The 18,396-nt window shown below is 40.7% G+C and overlaps 1 protein-coding gene across 3 annotated transcripts in view; it reads left to right on the plus strand.

Moving 5' to 3' along the window:
* The window catches only part of COL4A3 (collagen type IV alpha 3 chain), a 144,086-nt gene that overhangs the window by 54,788 nt on the left and 70,902 nt on the right, over positions 1–18,396 (plus strand). For 2 of the 3 annotated variants that reach the window (XM_079132611.1, XM_079132614.1), the window contains exons 2-7: positions 10,115–10,171; positions 11,988–12,077; positions 15,657–15,701; positions 16,282–16,326; positions 16,906–16,968; positions 17,625–17,678. In XM_079132611.1, coding sequence (XP_078988737.1) covers positions 10,115–10,171; positions 11,988–12,077; positions 15,657–15,701; positions 16,282–16,326; positions 16,906–16,968; positions 17,625–17,678 — 354 coding nt within the window. Of the gene's footprint in view, positions 1–1,717; positions 1,840–10,114; positions 10,172–11,987; positions 12,078–15,656; positions 15,702–16,281; positions 16,327–16,905; positions 16,969–17,624; positions 17,679–18,396 lie in introns of all 3 variants that reach the window. The other variant, XM_079132612.1, reaches the window with a different exon arrangement.

The following is an 18,396-nucleotide window of genomic DNA, read 5'->3' on the forward strand; positions in this document are numbered from 1 at the left end:
TTCCCTGCACTGGCCAGGGCAGACTTTCACCTGACGGAGAGAAGTGAGAAAAATGAGAATAGTGGAGAGATTTTTTTTTATGAAACAAAAGTTAATTGTTTCCATCTTGAAGGATCATCTTTTATTCCACGAGCATTTACTTGCTTTCTTTATAGTATTTTAATTTTCTTTTCTTATAGAATGTCACAGTACATAATAGGTTTCCTGTTGACTGGCAGATGGGAGAGTGGGTTGGCTAGTTTGTGTTTGGAGTTGGTCATTGCCCATATGTAAAAAATGTGAATAAGACAATCCTATGTTGGTCTGCATTTTAAAATGTTTTTATTTCACTGCTTTCTCTGTGAAGTTCAAAACATTAGAGACTTCTAAATTATGTGGCACACAGGGTTCTTCCAATCTCCAAATTGCATTTCCTGTGCCCCCCACAACCCTGAACCAGAGTATAGTGGGAGAGGGGAGGCAAGCAGGGAAGAGATGGAAAGAAGAGGGTGATTCCAGTCTGCAGTTCTGAGATAGAAGTCCATCCCTCACTGAAGTTCAAAGGCAATTCTTGTTTTAGTTTCAATCTTAAAAGTTTTAATCCAGCTTTTATACTGACACTGAAGGAAAATGTAATGAGCATCATTTATCCCAGGGGTCAGCAAGCTTTCCCTGAAAAGGACCAGATAGTAAAAAATTTAGACTTTGTAAGCCAAGAGGCAAAATCAAGGATATTATGTAGATACCTATGTAATAAGAGAGAAAACAGATATTCACAACATTTTTATTGATGAAACACAAACTTCTCCTTTAGGATATTGAAATTTGAAGTTTATATTATTTTCACATCACAAAATATATTTTTATTTATATATACATATATATATATATATTTATTTAGTTGCAGATGGACATGCCTTTATTCATTTTATGTGGTGCTGAGGATCCAACCCAGTGCATCGCTTATGTACTAGGCAAATGCTCTACCACTAAGCCACAACCCCAGCCCCTCACAAAAAATTTTAAAATTTTGTTTCAACCATGTAAAACTCAAAAACTGTTCTTAGCTTACAGGCCACACAGAAATGGGCAGAGAACTGAACGTGGTCTGCGGGCTGCCATTTGGTTAATTTCATGAACCACCACGTTACACTTATGCTTGGGGGCTTACAATGCATCATTGAGGACACAGTGACAGGGTGAGGGATGAGAAACATAGTCCTCCGTGTCATGGTGGCCCACAGAGTCAGTCAAGAAAACCAGCATGGTGGCTGAGAACACAGCTCTGAGTCAAACTGCCTGGCCTCAGACCCCATGCTCTGCTGCTCCTTTGTATCCCAGTTTCCTCATCTGTCAGGTGGCCTAAGCTGAGTGGAACGGTGCCTAAGGAAGAGTGCTGAGCACAGGGCTGGTCACGGTGCTCAAAATGCACAAACATCACTACAACCACGATGAGCGTTTCCCCTGCGGCACCCTTAGCAAGGGCTCCTGTAGAGCCTATCTACCTCACATGCATGGTGACAGTCTCTCAGTTCTTCTGGATTTAAAACCTTTCAGGGATCAAAAAGAGAGAGAACTATTTTAAAAGCTTGAGTTCACAGTCACAGGTGTGCCTACCACTCCCTGCAGTAGGTTAGACAGGCAAAGTTTCCCCACATGTATTTCTGAGTGTACCCCAAAACTCTGATTGCCACCGTCTTTGTCAGAGCCAGTAATCTGCATGCTTGCTGTCATCCAGAAAATCACAAACGGGCGGCTGGCTCAGATGTCTAGACTACTGATGTCTCTCTGGACAGGAGTTGAAAGATGGGAAGTGGCAGTTGCCGTGAGATGTCTGTACTACCCAAGCACCCAAGCGAGGTGAGGGAAGCTTCTGGGCGGGACAGGAGGGGCACTGCAGCGGGCAGCTCGGGGTGTCCTTCTCCTTCAGCCGGGGCAGGCTGCCAAGCCTCGCGGTCTGTGCTCGAGGCAGACGCGGCATGCAGGCGGCCTGCAAAGCACGGCTCATGGAGCCTGTCTGGCACGGTTTGGCCCACACTGGTCAGCTCTTCTTTTCACACACAAAAACTTTTGCCCCTGGCGATTGGCTGGGCAAAACGTGCAGGGTCAATAATCATAATGCAAAATCAACAGACCTGCTCAGCAGGGTGTTAACCAGCTGTGAATGGTGCCAACTTCCCCTCCTACTGAACCAGGCTGGCCTGGGTGTGGGGGAGGAGAGCTTGGGGAGAGGGCAGGGGAGGCCACCTCTGCTTCAGAGCCTGCACAGAATGGGGCACACCATGTTTGGAGAGTAGAAAGGGAAAAACAGCCAAGACGCTTTGGAAATCATTTTCTGGACTACCTATGAACAACAAAAATGTATTTACTTACTTAGATCTTGTATTAGTTTTAAGAGTGAAAAGGATAATTTTTTACTGATGCCAGTGTTGGGGCAGGTACAAAATTGGGAAGCAGTTCTTACTTGTGGTTCAGTGAAAGTAAAGAGCTCTCAACTTGTGAGCATTTGAGGAGCAACAGTCCGTTGATAAATCAGTGATGCCCATAGTAACAGACATCAGTAAGTATTCTATGTACGTCTACTCCTCCAGCACTTTACCTGTGCTTACCAGTCAGACCCCATTTTCAGGATGTTTTATAGCAAGTGTCCAAAGTCACACAGGTGATTCGACTGAGCAAGGATTTAGACCCAGGAAGCCTGACCTGGAAGCTGGAGCCCTTCATGCCTCTGCCACTGCCTGCAATGTTCGGGTGAGGCCTTGGCACCATGAGTTGACATAAAGGCAGTGCTTTCTGCCTTTGTAGAGTATATTTGATTGGGTATCTGTCATTTATAAGCATCAAGTACCATTGGAATCTTTAACCAATATTTTGTTCAATGAATAAAAACTAATTATGGCGTCTGTGCTCGTGTACAAATTGAATGTGGTTAATCAACTCTCTACTCAGCATACTCTAAAAATACTGTAACAACTACTAGTTAAATCACTTGTAGCACAGCAAAAGTAATTTTCAGTCTTTTACCCTTACTCTTTGAGTGGGGACTATTTCTCTGGCACTGGACAAACTTGAGAAGGAAATGTCTGAGGCACATGGCTGGTTCAGGGTGACCACAGGAAGGATCAGGAGCTCTCACGTGTATCCTCTGGTATAAGATGTCTTAATGAAGAGGGGACCAAGGGCTGCCGCATTGACAGGGACCTTATTGATGCACAGAGATCTGTAGGCAGTTTTGACAGAATCTCAAACCCTCACAAAAATGTTGCAAGGGAGATTTTATCATCTTCTTTACAAATGAGGCAACTTGGAAGGATTAAGGAATCTGCCCCAAACCTCAGATAGTCGCCGGCAAAGCTGAGAGCAGATCCTGCACGGGTGATCCATAAAGGCAGATCAGGTCCATACATATGTGACCTGTGATTTCTGAAATTCTAAACCCTTCTAGATTCTCTGCAGTGAGTTTATTTTGCATTCTAAGTGAGGCTTCAAAAAACTGAAGGCAACTATTTAAAAAATTACGACCACAAGGTGAACTATTTAGTATTTTAAAAGGTGCTAAAACATCCATATAATCCGAATCAAGGAATTTCAAGGGAAAGAAAGCCACAATATCACTTTTTAGAGCTTTCTGCTCGTGACAAATGATTTCTTACTCCTCCGAGGTGTGATCCAAGGAAGTTAAGAGGCACTTTATGGTTGGAAAAAGAAAAATCATTAAAATGTTGCTTAAGAAATATCCATCAGTTATGCTTCCTGAGTAACCTTAGGCCATACTGGTTTTTAAGTAATTTAGCATTGGAATACTAATTAATTGGTTATATCCCATTAAAGTAATCATGGTGTTTCAGAAACAGGTCAAAAAAAAAAAAAAAGTGGACCAAAATCAACATGGATGAAAATATGTCCCCTGTATCATTTGGTCAAATATTCTATTTGAATTATTGAAACATATCTGCAAGTTTTAAATTTTATGTAAGGAAAAACAGCATAATGAAGAGAATTTACTGGAGTCTTGGGCCACTGTCCTCTCTATCCGAAATCATTGAATCATCCAAATGACTTCACTAGGCCCGGTGCCAGGCTCCACAGATCACACAGGCCTGGTTTCCTTTCTAGACCAGCAGCTGAACAACTGCCAGCCAGCTGCCCTGATTATAATTTTGAGTTCATTCAATCAGGTGGAGGATCTACATGTCAGCAAAATTGTCACATACTCTGAAGTCCCCGTCAGCCCCATTGTGCAGATGGATAGGCAGGCCACGCCTTGCCAATTTAACTGAGAATTAAAGCTGGGGCAATTTTGGAGCAATTCTGCTAACCCGGACATAGAAAGACAGCTGTAGACCTGGCTTCAGAGTCTCATCGACAGACCAGGCCACATGAACATGGATGGTAGGGCGACACGTAGGAACAGATATGGCAGGTCTTCTCACAGAGACTCGCCATTTGATTGAAAGCTGCATGGACCAGAACTCTCCACACCTTCTATGCAACAGGCTCAGCGGGACCTCGGGCTTTTCCCCAGCTCATTAGCTCATGCCTGTGCCACACCCAGGTTTTATGATTGCCAAAGGTTAGTTCTTTCCATTTTCCATGTGATTGAGTTCCAGTCAGTTATAAGTATCAAGTACCATTAGGATCTTTAACTCATATTTTGTTAAATGCAGAACAAAAGAAAGAGAGATGGAGTGGACATGTCAACAATTGGTGAACCTAAAGAAAAGGGTATAGAAGTGTTTATTGTACTGTTTCTCAACTCTTCTGAGGGTTTAAATTTTTCCAAAAATATTTTTAATTAATTTCTGCCAAGTACACTTTTCATTACAACCAAATAATTCCATTAAACATTAATAAAACAGTTTGATTAAATACAGGTGCATAGAGAATTTTGTTTCTCTGGAAACAAGAAAGATGTGATAAAATAAGATTGAGAGAAAAACTGCTATTCAAATAGGTATGGCTGAGACAGTATTGAAAAGTTAGAAAAAACATGGATTAATATCTGGAAGGACTCTACACTAGATTGTTCCACAAATATCGAAAAGACACCAAAACTTGGAATTGTCAAGGGTGCATTGTGGGTGTGATTTATCAAGAATAAAGGGGTAGAACTCAAAGTAGCAGACCCATTCCCAAAGAAAAGTCACAAATGAAGCATCTGTGTGCACTTATATATTTTAAATTAAAATGTTTATGTATCTCTTGAGATACATTTATGTATCTCTTGGCTTGTTTATTTATTTATTTTTTCTTCACTTTGACCAGCTTTTTCAACCATTCAACTAGCTGGTGCCAAATGATCAAATAAGACTTCTACCTTAATGTGAAAACAAACCAAATAATATAACCCAAAGCTCAATATGTTGCCCCTTAAAGTTCAAGATCCAAACTGAAGGACAATAATGGAAAACACCAGGAAGGGTAGTTCTAACAGAAAATAAATACATACATACATACATACATAAAAATAAGAAGGGAAAAGCAAATAGCTGCATGTGGTGATAAGTCACACTCTGGGCAGAAAGGGAACGCAGAGGAACATGAGCTCATACCAAGTTCTGAAACTACCTGAGTGGGTCCTAAGAATCCTGGGGAACTCTGAGAGATCTTGTTGATTTCAGATCACATGTACTGCTTACAGGTAGGTGGAAAGCCTTAACTGAGATGAAATCTCAATATCACATCTAAGATTTGCTAAACACTAAACAACTTCTCGTTTTCTATAGTCATTAAGGATCTTGTATAAAACTGAAGATCTTACTTAAAACGAGTAACTTGAAATTAATTTCTTTATTTTATGAATATTGCTGTAATTGAATAAGAACATACTCTCTGAGGGAAATGAATATAGAAGTATTAGGGTAAAATGTCAGGCTGTGTATAGTCTAGTTTTGAATGATTAGGCAAAAATGTGGTGGGGGGCATGAGAGAGAAAGAGGTGCAGTGGTTGGAACATGTCCACAATGGCTGAACATAAACGAGAGAGTATGTAAGTACTTATTGTGTTGTTTCTCAACTCTTTTAAGGTTTAAATTATTTCCAAATGATGTTTTTAATTGTTATTATTTGGATATGAGGCATCCCCCAAAAGCTCACGTGTGATACAGTGCAAGAAGGTTCAGAGGAGAAGACTGGGTTGTGAGAGTCTTAATCCAATCAGTGAATTAATCCCCTGATGGGGATTAACTGAGTGGTAATTGAAATGGTAGGGTGTGTTGGAGAGGGTGGACATTGGGGGCGTGACTTTGGGGTGTATATTTGTATCTGACAAGTGGAGACTCTCTCTCTCTCTGCTTCTTGAACACCATGTGAGCTGCTTCCCTCTGCCACTCTCCACACCATGATGTTCTACCTCACCTGGAGTCCCAAGGCATAAAGCTGGCCTGCTACGGACTAAGACCTCTGAAACCATGAGCCATTAAGTAAACTTTTCCTCCTCTAAAATTGTTCTGGTCAGGTCTTGTCAAAGCAGCAAAATAAACGATTAAATCATTAATATAAGCAACCAATGAATAATTAGCTTTATGTTGACTTCAACATGTATTAAAGTAACCAAACTTGTAGTTTAACCATCTCAACCATAATTGTTCGTAAGTCATACATATAGAAAGAATTTTAATCATGGCAACTATTGTAGTCAGCTTTTTCTCTGCTGCGATTAAAAGACACAACCAGCACAATTGTAGAGAAGGAAAAGTTTATTTAGGGGCTTACATTTTCAAGGTCTCAATCCATAGGCTGCAGACTCCATTCCTCAGGTCTCAAGGTGAGACTGAACATCATGGCGGAAGAGTGTGGCAGAGGGAAGCAGCTTACTTAATGATCAGGAAGCAAGGAGAGAGGTACCCACTTGCCAGGTACAAATATATACCCCAAATCCATGCCCTCAATGCCCACCTCCTCCAGCCATGCCCCACCTACTTCAGTTACCACTCAATCCCATCAGATGGTTGATTCACTGATTGGGTTAAGACTCTCACAACCCAATCATTTTTCTTCTGAACCTTCTTGCATTGTCTCAGATGTGAGCTTTTGGGGGACACCTCACATCCAATCCATAACAGCAACCCAGTACAAACATATAGTTCATGTACTTTAAAATTCCAAGTCCAAATTCAACATAAACAAATTAGTAACTGTGCACTCACTCCCTGACCCATCCACTCATTCCTGAGTGTTGGTTCAGGACATATTATATGGCAGGGATACTGATGCAAACAAGACTGTGTAACTCCTCTCCTGGGACATACAGTCTTCAGGGAAAGTACGCATTAAACTTATAACCACAATGATACGTGAGCACAGTAAGAAAGGGGGCCATGTCTAGTGTGGAGATGTGCAAACACTGATTTACTCAAGTTGAGACGGAAAGATTTCTAGTAGGGAATGGTGCATATGACTTACTCCAAGAAATAAAATTAAGCCTGTCCCATGACCTCTACAAATTCTCAGGGGTTAGAAGGTTGCCATCTGCCCCTCCTTTCTCTGACCCTGGATGCTCAGCATCCAGGTGCTAGATGGCATCTGGGAGGCAGAAGAATCAGCATGCTCATGGTCCATTTGAAACAATGGCCAGCACTCTGGGTATACTTCAGCTCAACCTCCCTGCCCAGGCTGAGCTTCCTTGCCAAAGAATGCAGTGCCCTTGGGTGCAGAACTCCAGGTCTCCTTGCTGAGGCCCTGCACTGTGGGGGAGCAGCACACTCAGCCTCTCCTCCTGAGACCAAGGCTCCAAGGGCACTTAACCAGCAGCAAAAACCCAAAGGTCTAGTCTTCAAGCAACTTCTGTTTGATCCCAGTGACAAAAGCATCCCCAGGCAAAGGGGCTCTCAGGTCTGACTGCTTTCTTGCAATTGCAGAGCAAATATATCTCTTTATGTGCATATATGAATATGTCACATTGAAATCCACGGACATGTATAATTATAATGCATCAATAAAAACCATTAAAAAAATCAGATCTTTGACAGCCTCCCACACTCATTCAGCGAGTCAGAGCAGGGCTGAGAACTTGCATTCCTGACAAATTTCCAGGTGATGCTAATGCTGCAGACCTGGGAACCCAAGCTTAGAGAACAGCTGCCTTAAATTCTTAAATATGTGACTGACATGAACGCAGACATTTAAAAATCCAGAAAGGCAAGGTTGGGTGAAGTCAACATATGACTTAATGACCCCGAATATCTGCGAGGGAAATTGGACCTATTTGGTCTCCTAAAAATACCAGATCCCTTTAGAGACTCTTTAAGAGCCTATAGACTCTCTTTCTCAATCAGTTCCTTTCCTGTCATACGAAGTACAATAAATAATCTGGTGCATAAGTGCACACCTACTTCCCAGCTACTCAGGAGGGTAAGGGAGGAGGATCCCAAGTTCAAGGCCAGCCTGGGCAATGTAGTGAGACCCTATCTCAAAATAAAAAAATTTAAAAAAGGCTGGGTATGTAGCTCAGTGGTAGAGCATCCTGGATTCAATCCCCAGTACTAGGAAGGAAGAAGAAAGGAAAGAAGAAAGGAAGGAAAGAAGGAAGGAAGAAGAAAGGAAGGAAAGGGAGGGAGAGAGAAGGAAGAAAGGGGAGAGAGAGAGAGAGAGAGAGAGAGAGAGAGAGAGAGAGAGAGAGGGGGGAGGAAAGGGAAGAGAAGAGAGGGAAGAAAAAGAAAAAAATTACAATATATATAAATGTAAGGATCAATGATGAGTGTGTGAAATTTACTATGCAGTCTCTTCTGTGAATGGTGGAAAAGCCGCCTGTTCCAGGCTAAGGAAATACATTGAAAAAAAAATTTTTTTTTTTTTTTTTTTTTTTTTGGCAGCGCTGGGGATTTCACCCAGAGCCTTGGGCTCTGCCACTGACCAGCCCCACTGTCATTCTTGTTGCACAAAATTCTCTGCTTCAGGAATATCTCAGGAAATTTCTTTCAAAAATCTGCACAATTAGTTAGCATATCTCCTAGACTTGCCCTGCCTCTACTATCAATTAATATTTAATATTAGCTTAATATAGTTAATATTAAACAGGAGGAAAAACAAGGAAAAGGGTTAATACATAACCATAGAATATATCATCTGTGTCAAAACACATATTAAACACACTTTTAAAACTATTTTTCTCTTCATTTCTCTGCTGGCAGGTATTTTTTTTTTTTTTTTAAACTTGACCTTTGTTAGAGTTAATGTGTGCAAAAGTAATGAAGGCTGAGGTTGTAAGTGTGTCAAAGGAACCAGAATAAGGGCTGGGGTGTGGCTCAGTGGTGGACCTCTTGCCCAGCATGTGTGAGGCACTGGGTTTGATTCTCAGCACCACATAAAAATAAATAAATTGCATAAAGGTATTGTGTCCATCTCCAACTAAAAAAAATTTTTTTTAGAAAAAAGGAACAAGAGTTCCCCATCTCACTGCTGAATTGCTGTTGTCATTAAAAAAGAAAAAGATTTTTGATACTAACTTTAGTGAATTAGTTTGTTCTCTTTAAAGACGTAATAGATATTGATAATCTTTCCTCAGTCTCAAATATTATTTCAGGAAAAGAAAAGTTTATCCCCTACGGAAGACACTGTGCATTAAATAGCTACATATACATTATGGTATACATTAGGCACATGTACACATACACAGTGCACCTATATGCACACACAAGGATAATGACATGTTGAATCTGAGAATTTGCCTTTTTTTTTTTTTTTTTTTTTAAATTAGCTTTCTACCTACAACAGTGACAGTTTCATATGGTTCATTTATTATTCTGGTGGAAAAAGGAATAACTGACTTTTTCCCACAAATAAATTATTTTAAAGTCCTAAGTACAATAAAAAATGATGTACATTCATCTGACATTTTCCTATAATATAACTCTCACTTTAATGACTTTTACTTTTGTTTGTTTCTTTTTGTGGTATTGGAGATTCAACCCAGGGCCTCATAGGTGCTAGGCAAGAACTCTACCAATGAGCTACATCCGCAGACAAAATTGAGGAATTGTCCAGGCTGGTCTCAAACTTGTAATCCTCCTGCCTCAGCCTCCTGAGTACCTGGAATAGTATCCACACCCAAAGAACAAAGAAATGTTTGCTGTTGCCCTATCAAGGATCAATCAAGCTGTTTTAAAACAAACCCTTTCTCTTTTCTTCTTCTTAGGGCTGCGTCTGTAAAGACAAAGGCCAGTGCTTCTGTGATGGGGTCAAAGGGGAAAAGGTAAAAAAATAATAATAATAATATTTTATCTTCTTGTTATAAGTGTCATCAAGAAATTCATGGTTCTTCAGTGGCAGAAGGATCCTCAGTATGTGGTTCCATTTCCCAAATCCAATTTTACAGTAATCGGATATATACATTACCTTAAAAAAACAAAGAAAGAAAGAAAGAAAGAAAAGAAAAAGGAAAGCTTTCTAGAAAGATTCAAAGAATTTGCCTAATCCTGGCAGCTAGATTTTAACAGTTTGGGCCTGTAAAAACTAAGTAGCAAGTTAGCAGGGAAAAGAAAGTTTACAAGAATCATCTATAGTATACACTATTTACAATGTTGCTAAACACAAGAGAAGAAATGAAAACAACTTGATTCACTCACTTTAACATAAAATAAACATTGAAGCCAGCAGATGTTGTCCTGCAGCTTTGGAACAAGATCTCCCCCTGGTGGAAGAGTTCTGCCTTAGCACTCTAGTTGAGGCCAAAATTCAGCAGAGGGAAGTAGAAGTAGCTCCATTGCAGAATTCAAGAAAAAAAGAATACCGTGAAATCTCATTAGTTCGCTCCATTAACTTGCAATTTGTGATAATTAAAACAGAAGAAGAACTAAAGTTTTTTCTTTGTTTGCAAAATGCTTTCCTCTGAGACACTAATTATTTAACAATATTAAAGGGTGACTATGTAGAAATTTTTTTAAGAAAACATGTTTAAGCTCTTTAGATAAAACAATTCACATAAGTTTTATGCTAACTATAATACTTATTACATCTAGTTTAAATCATTTTATAATTCACGTGTAGTTTTATTTTGGCTCTTTCCCAAAGTTATGAATGTAGTATATTCACTTTCATGTTGGAACATACTCTCTCTGTGATTCATCATGCATTGAATCATTTACTGAGTCCCAACTGTTTACAGGATGCTATTCTAGAATGTATGAAAATGAGTCGTGAGAGGAGTCTAGCACATTTTCTTTTTATTGGATATGCAAATGCAAATACACTAATGTGAAATAACTAAGCTTAATTTTTTCTTTTTCTCTCCCTTCCCCCTTCTCTCCCTATCTCTTTGCCAATTGTGTGACGAAATTGACCAAGTTGATCAGTAGTCTTTCCTGTTAGAATAATCCCAGGATCTGTGTCCATGAGAAGATATTTGTTGATAAAACCATCTGATGGCTAATCAGGTCTAAAGTCCTTTGATTCACTTTTACCAGGAACTTTCCCATAAAATTTTCTGACTTCTAAAACAAAAATTCTTTAGCCCATGTTTTGGGGCATGCTGCCCTTGATATCTCTCCTGCATCTCCTACTCACTAAATTGGTAAGGCTGGCCTTGAACTCGCAATCCTCCTGTCTCAAACTCGTGAGCTGCTGGGACTACAGGCATGTGTCTCCACACCCAGGAGTGTGTCTTCTTTTTTTAAAACTGCATGATAATTTTGTGCACTCTCAAAACATTCTTGTGCCTTACCCTCACCCTCTCCATCCCCATCAAAAACATTCCGCTAACTTTGATTTTTCTAACTACTGTCCCCTCAATTTTTGACCCCCTCTCCCTAAATCTTGTTCCTGCACAGCTTCACCATTTCGGAAAAGAAGTTTCTATAAGATCAAGTGCCAGCACTCTCAAGCCTGCAGACAAGTGCCAACACCTGGTAGCTTTCTAGTGACCCATTCTGGGTGCTACTTATTAGTTTATTTTAAAAAAAAAAATCATGCAAACTGTCATCAAGAAATCATAAAGAAGCGAACGTGATGGTCACGGGAGTGTTAGTTGTTGGATAGTTGCTGTTCTGTGTCTCTTGTTTTGGTTTTAACAGGGGGAGAAAGGCTTTCCTGGACCCCCTGGTTCTCCTGGCCAGAAAGGATTTCCAGGTCCTGAAGGCTTGCCTGGACCACAGGGACCCAAGGTATGTCTCCTGTGGGCTTGGAAAATTCCCTGTCCACATAACCCTTCTTCACACGCAGGCTGCTGAGACAGTGAGGATCCACAGGTGAGTCAACTGGTTGATGCTGATGAATTCCTGGTCTCCCATCAGCTGAGCCCTTGGAAACCCAGCCTATTCAGGACTATTACAGTAAAATCATTATCCTCAGCTCCCCACTTAGCTTCCTCTGCATCGCCCACCTATGCAGTTTCTACACCTGCATCTGCCCGACCTTGAGAGATTGTGCTCTTTTCTCTTTCCATTCAGGACCTATCCATCCACCTGCACCCCAACCCCTGGGCTTTCCACTGGAACCTCATTCCGGGACTCTGCAGCCTGACTTTCCTCTTTACACTGACTTTTCTCTTTCAGTCCTGAGACATGCAAAGATTTTATCAAATTCATACAAACCTGCTGCTAGATTTTTTTAGGTCCTGTGGCCAGAGGATTGCCACCTCTCCCTGACCTTTCTGTCAGCTTCTTGAAGGGATAGTTAAACTGCCGCTCACTCCTTCGCCAGTGATAATTTGCCTTTTGCCCTTTTCCCCTAAACATATCCCTGCAAAAATCACCAATGACCTTCAAATGACTACTGCCAAAGGGCGCCTCTGGGCCTTTATCTGACTGGAACCCCTCTGCTTTGATTTCAGTGGCATTGATCTCTCTCCTCCCCTTGAGTCATTTGTCTGCCTTTGCTTTTGGAATCTCCCCTTCCCAGGTTCTCCACCTACCTGACTCCCAATCCATTACTTCCTGGTCCTCTTTTGGGCCCCGGGGTAACTGGACCCTTAAGCATCAAGTTCCTAAGAACCTGCTGCACTTACATTCACCACACATTTAACCACTAGATCTGCAGACTCTTCTTTCCTGCTGGGGACACTAACTAGACTTAAACCTGGACTCTGATTCACTCTGCCAATGACGGGCTAACTAACCCGTTAGCTGAACTAACTGAAAAGTTGTAAAAGATAATGACAATTCATCTATGCAGAGTCTTTTAAAAATTTGATACTGCATTAGAATATGGACTAGGATCATGTAGAGAACATGTAAATGACAGTAACGTACTGTATATTGACTCTGTGCCATTTGTTCCCAACTGAGCCTCATTCATTCCTCACATTGACCCCAAAAGTCATGGCTGTGGTGACTCATCAGCTCCTAATAGTGTCTCTACCTTATAACTGAGGAGACAGAGTACTGAAGTAATTTTTCCTGCGTCACACAGCTAATAAGTGACAAAATCAAAATTTGAACCTGCTTTTATATTATTTTTCTCATATCAAACAATCCTTCAGCTGTCTGCATTCCAGCTGGATGTCCTATAGTTCAGTTATAATGCTGCATACCCAGAGTGAGAGCAGACTTCATGGGTTAAGGGCTCAGTTCCACAGACTACCCCTCCCCAATTTAGATGTCAGTCACAAGTGATGGGTCCCCAGGTTGCCTACACTTCTTTTCAACTTTACTACAGATTGGGGGTTCCTGTGCCCCGCTCCTCAAGTCTGATAATTAGCTATGACAGCTAGTTGAACTCAAGAACACACGCACGTCAACTGGCCAGGAAGAGCCAAAGAAAGAGCTACATAGGTCAATGTCCAGAAGGGTCCCAAGACCTTCTGTCCCTCTCCTTTCTGGACCAGAGATATTCACTAATCCAGAAAGCTTTCTGAAGTATCCACACTAAAGGGATTCTCAGGAAGGGCTCCTTTCCAGACCTGGCCTGTCATTAACTCTATCTTCAGTCCCTGTCCCTCCTGGGAAGATCAGGTAGGGCTAAAAGTTCCTCCCTTCTAATCATAGCTAGTCTTTCTGGTCACCAGGCCCCATCCAGGAGCCCACCAAGAGTTACCTCATTAGAACAAAAGACATTCTGTCACCCAGGAAATTCTAAGGGATTTAGAAGCTCTATGCCAGAAACTGGAGTCAAAGACCAAGAACTAGGACAAAAGATAACCTCAGCATCCATCACTCAGGAAACAAGGAGTTTTTAGAGTTCTGTGCCAGGAACTGAGGGCAGAGACCAAATATGTATTTCTATGTCACATAGTGACCAGATCAAACTCTTGAAACCTAAGAAACTAAATCCAAACTTCCAGTTTACAGTAAAAATGCAAAAGGTGGCTGTTTTCTAGGAATTCTACCATTTCTGTGTCTATCATTTTCATGTATGTGTTCTCTTTCTTCATCTCTCCTTTGGATCCTAATTTTGAAAAGTTCAGCTTCTGGGCAGAGTCTAAATATTCCATTGACTTCCTCCAGGGCTTGAGTTTGGATTTTTCCTCCACCTCAGTGAGTTTACCTTTTCAGCCTCGGACTTAGGTCAGCATGGGGCTGCCTCCTTTTTCCCCAGTTCTCTATGCCTAACTCTGCTTGAGGCTCTTCAGTCTTTCTTTAGAGATGCCCCATTCAATTAAAATAATAGTTGATAACACATGATTCTTGGTTTGGTTTACACAATGTGCAAGAATTCCATAAAATTAATCTAGAAAATGGGTCGTTCCTCTTTTAAAGCTTACTATAACCTCAGAAGAAAATCTAGCCAAAGGTAGATAATTAGAAAATATTAACACCTGAACAAAAAGATTTTTCAGACTTATAAGATACCTCTATTAATTTTAAATATTTTCTGCATGAGAAAATTTACAACAGGGAAGTAAAACCTTTAAGTCACTCTTCTGCCTTCTGCACAAAACAAATAGCATTCTGCAAGAAAGGCAACCACCTTGACCATGTCCATGAACCCAGGAATTCCACCTCAGACAGAAAAGGCTGACTTTGGCCTTGACAGTCCAGTCTCAGAAGGCTCTGTAACACCCTTTTATCAAATAATCAAAAATACCAAAACATACTGGAACTCTCTGTAATGATGAAAACAGCTGTTGGACAATGGGATTTTCACAGCAAGTGGCTTGGTTAAAAGAGTTTCCATTTAAGGTTACTCTTCAAGAAAGAAACTCTCAAAACTGTATTCATTATGTGTCCAAAGCAAGTTTATCTCTAGTTCAGACAGTCCTTGCTTCGTTATTTACTTGTGCATGTGAGGGACATTTTGTTAACAAAGTGTTTCTCCTGCATGGAAATATTGGCTGCTAGTTGCTCTGCCATTGTAATTGTGACATTCATCCTTATCAAACCTCTGCAGCTGTCTGGCTAATGTGGGACTTTTATAGTAGCACTTTAATGTGCAAGAGAATCCCCATAGAATCCTATAGAAATACAAACTCAATAGGTCTGGGGGTGGGAGGGGTGGTAAGGGTGATTGATGGGCAGTTGGGAAGGTTCTGAGATTCTGAATTTCTAACAAACTCCAAAGTGATGCTAATGTTGCTGACCTCAAATCCCACTTTGAGAAGCAAGGGTTTCAGTGAATTTTTGTTTGCCATTTTGAACACACATTTTGGCTCCAAACAAGCAAGCAATTGAACCTTATTAACAATGAAATAATCACAAGAGCAAAACAGCTAGGCATGTGAATGATACAGGGATCATGAATGTCTGGGCTTCTCAGTGCCAATCATTTTCATCGTGTTTACTTTTTCTTTTCTCGCTTGAATCTAGGGTTGTCCAGGACGTCCAGGACTCACTGGTCTCAAAGGTGTAAGGGTTAGTACTCCAACCAGTCCATCCTGATTGTTCGATGAGCATTCTTTTCAAAAGACCAACTCTGCCCCATAAAAGTTATACACATCAGAAGGGAGTAAGTAGATTGCATATGGTTCCGTAGAGGAAGCTCAGGAACAGGTAAAATTAATCTGTACTGGTCAAAGTCACAGTAGTGGTCACTACATCCGAGGCAGGTGTTGACTGATGGAGAAGGGCATGAGGAAATCTTCTAGAGTGATGGAAAAGCTGTTTCTGTTGGGGTCATGGTCATTCAAAGGTGCACAGTAAGGAAACATCCATAAAGCTATTCACAGAAGACAAGCATTTTACTGAATGCAAAATATACCTTTAAAATGTATACCCCAAAGCCAAAAACAACCTTAACTTCTTTTTAAAAGTTGTATAAATGTCAGACTTACAATTATTTGTTAGACCTTTCTTGTTTTTCTAATCATTTTATCTATTCCCAATGATAGTTGCAGGAAGAGATTATTGCAATGGTGAAAAATTTTATGTTAATAAGGATGAACATTTTTAAACTATTTTCCCTGCCAACTCCTCCTCTTTTCTATGTCTTTAGGGAATAACTGGATTACCAGGATTTTCAGGCCCTCCTGGACTTCCAGTAAGTAATGGAAAAAAAATGTGGTTGGAAAATGAAAAATAAGTTCCTCTTAATAAAGATGTGAAGACAGTAGCACAAGAAAACAAGTTGTGACACATTTGTCACATGAAGATATGGTACTCTGGAATTTAATACTATGCTAGAGCATAGATTTTTTTTTTTGTATGACTTCTGAGTCAAATCATATTTCCTGAAATATAAGCAGAATTGAAAAGAGCAGATAGAACAGGATGATTCTGCTTAATAGCAGAGAATAATGAAAAGTTTAACGTCTATGTTCACTTCTTTTTCCTTTTTCCTCCCTTTTCCCCAGCTTAAAGAAGCATATTAAGGGACTTTATTTTATGTAGAAAGAACTTTTTCTAAAATATCCACATCTCACTTGATAATCTCAATTTTAATTTGTCTGGATGATTTTGTTTTGGTTGTGTTATTTAAATTATATCTAAAACCAAGATTTAAGTTTATTACTTAATTATTTAAACATCAATTTGTATTTCAGTAGCTGTTTAAATTTATTCATATTTTCCCTTGGGTCCCTTCCTGGTTTACCTGATCTGAGTCCTGTTCTCCTTGCAGGGCATCCCAGGTCATCCTGGGCCTTATGGACTTGCTGGTTTGCCAGGGTGCAATGGCTCCAAGGTACTTACTACTCACACATGAGATAATTAGTAGATGCTCTGCTGAGTGAATAAGTCAAGGAGATTTAGCAAGGAGAGGGAAATACGCTTCCTGGAAACATTCTTAAGTTAGGACCGACAGTGTGATTTTGAACCAGAAGCCTTCCTATTGCTTTCCCCTTGTTCCTTGCTTGTCAATCATGTTGGAAGGACGTTCTCCTATAGAAAGATGAGGATCAACTGGTTGTGTATATTAATGAGATCGTATATATAAATCAGAAACTAAAGCCTTGAGCACAAAGTTAATCTTTGGGAAGGAAGGCCTGAGATTCTCAGGTTCAGCTGCCTCCTTTTGTGTCCTAGCTGAGTGCTCCTCTTCTCCAGAATGGTGGCTATGAATGAACTAATTTTAAAATTTCAAGGAAGCAGCAATTAAAAGTTCTTGGTACAACCAGACTGCCATTTATGCACAATTTGATGAAAAGTGGATTCTAATCCTATTTTCAGTTAAGATACTAGTTTTCTGGCCTTCAGCCTCATGACCCAGTAGCCATCAGGAATTTGAGTGACTTTGCCTCAATTTATCATTTCAAGGCCAAAAGAGAGAAATGGGGATATTTCTCTGAATAGACTATTCAAGAACAAGTAACAACAATAACACACTTTGGTATCTTCCAGGGGGACCGAGGATTTCCAGGACTTCCAGGGACACCAGGCTACCCAGGGGTCCCAGTAGGTTTGCATTTCTAACTGCTCAACACAGATATAAAGTATGAATAAAAGCCATGTGTTCAAATGTGAGAGGATCCAGGGAAGCCTGGGGCAGCCCATAATAGATGCTCAACTAGCGGGAATGAATGAAGAATGCGTTGTGTGTCCAGGTCTGGACTTTTGTCCAGGTGGAGCCATCTAAGAAGGGATGCATGATAGGTTCATTCACTCAGGCCTGGGCTTCTACTCAAGGCATGCGAGTGAGAAGAACAGGGACTTAGAACCAAGATGGCTCCAGCACATAGTGTCTAGGTTAAAGGAAATGAGCCTATAAGAGGAGGCCCTAGTGACAGAGGCAAAGCCAGGAGCAGTGTGGTGGGGAAGTTCAGGGAAGACACATTTCAGTAGGAGGGAGGGGCAAGTGACTGCCTAATGTGCTGAGAAATCCAATAAGATGGGCACTAATGTTTGGCAGTGGTCTTAGCAATAGCAATAGTAAATGACTGACTTCAGCAAGGGTGACTTCCATGACCGATGGAGCCAGAAGGCAGACTTGGAGCTGAGGAATGAGTGGGAGACGAACAGAATGGGAGGTTTGCAGGGGAGATGAGAGAGAGAGAGGGCAATATTGGGAAGGAGGAAAAAGATGAAGGGGGAAATCATTGGTTTGTTTAAGTGAAGAGATTTGAGCATGTTGAAGAACCAGTGGGAAGTAAACCGTGGGAATGGAGGCCGAACC

This window comes from Sciurus vulgaris (genome assembly GCF_902686455.1).
Source record: "Sciurus vulgaris genome assembly, chromosome: 3".
In the NCBI taxonomy this organism is placed as follows: domain Eukaryota; kingdom Metazoa; phylum Chordata; class Mammalia; order Rodentia; family Sciuridae; genus Sciurus; species Sciurus vulgaris.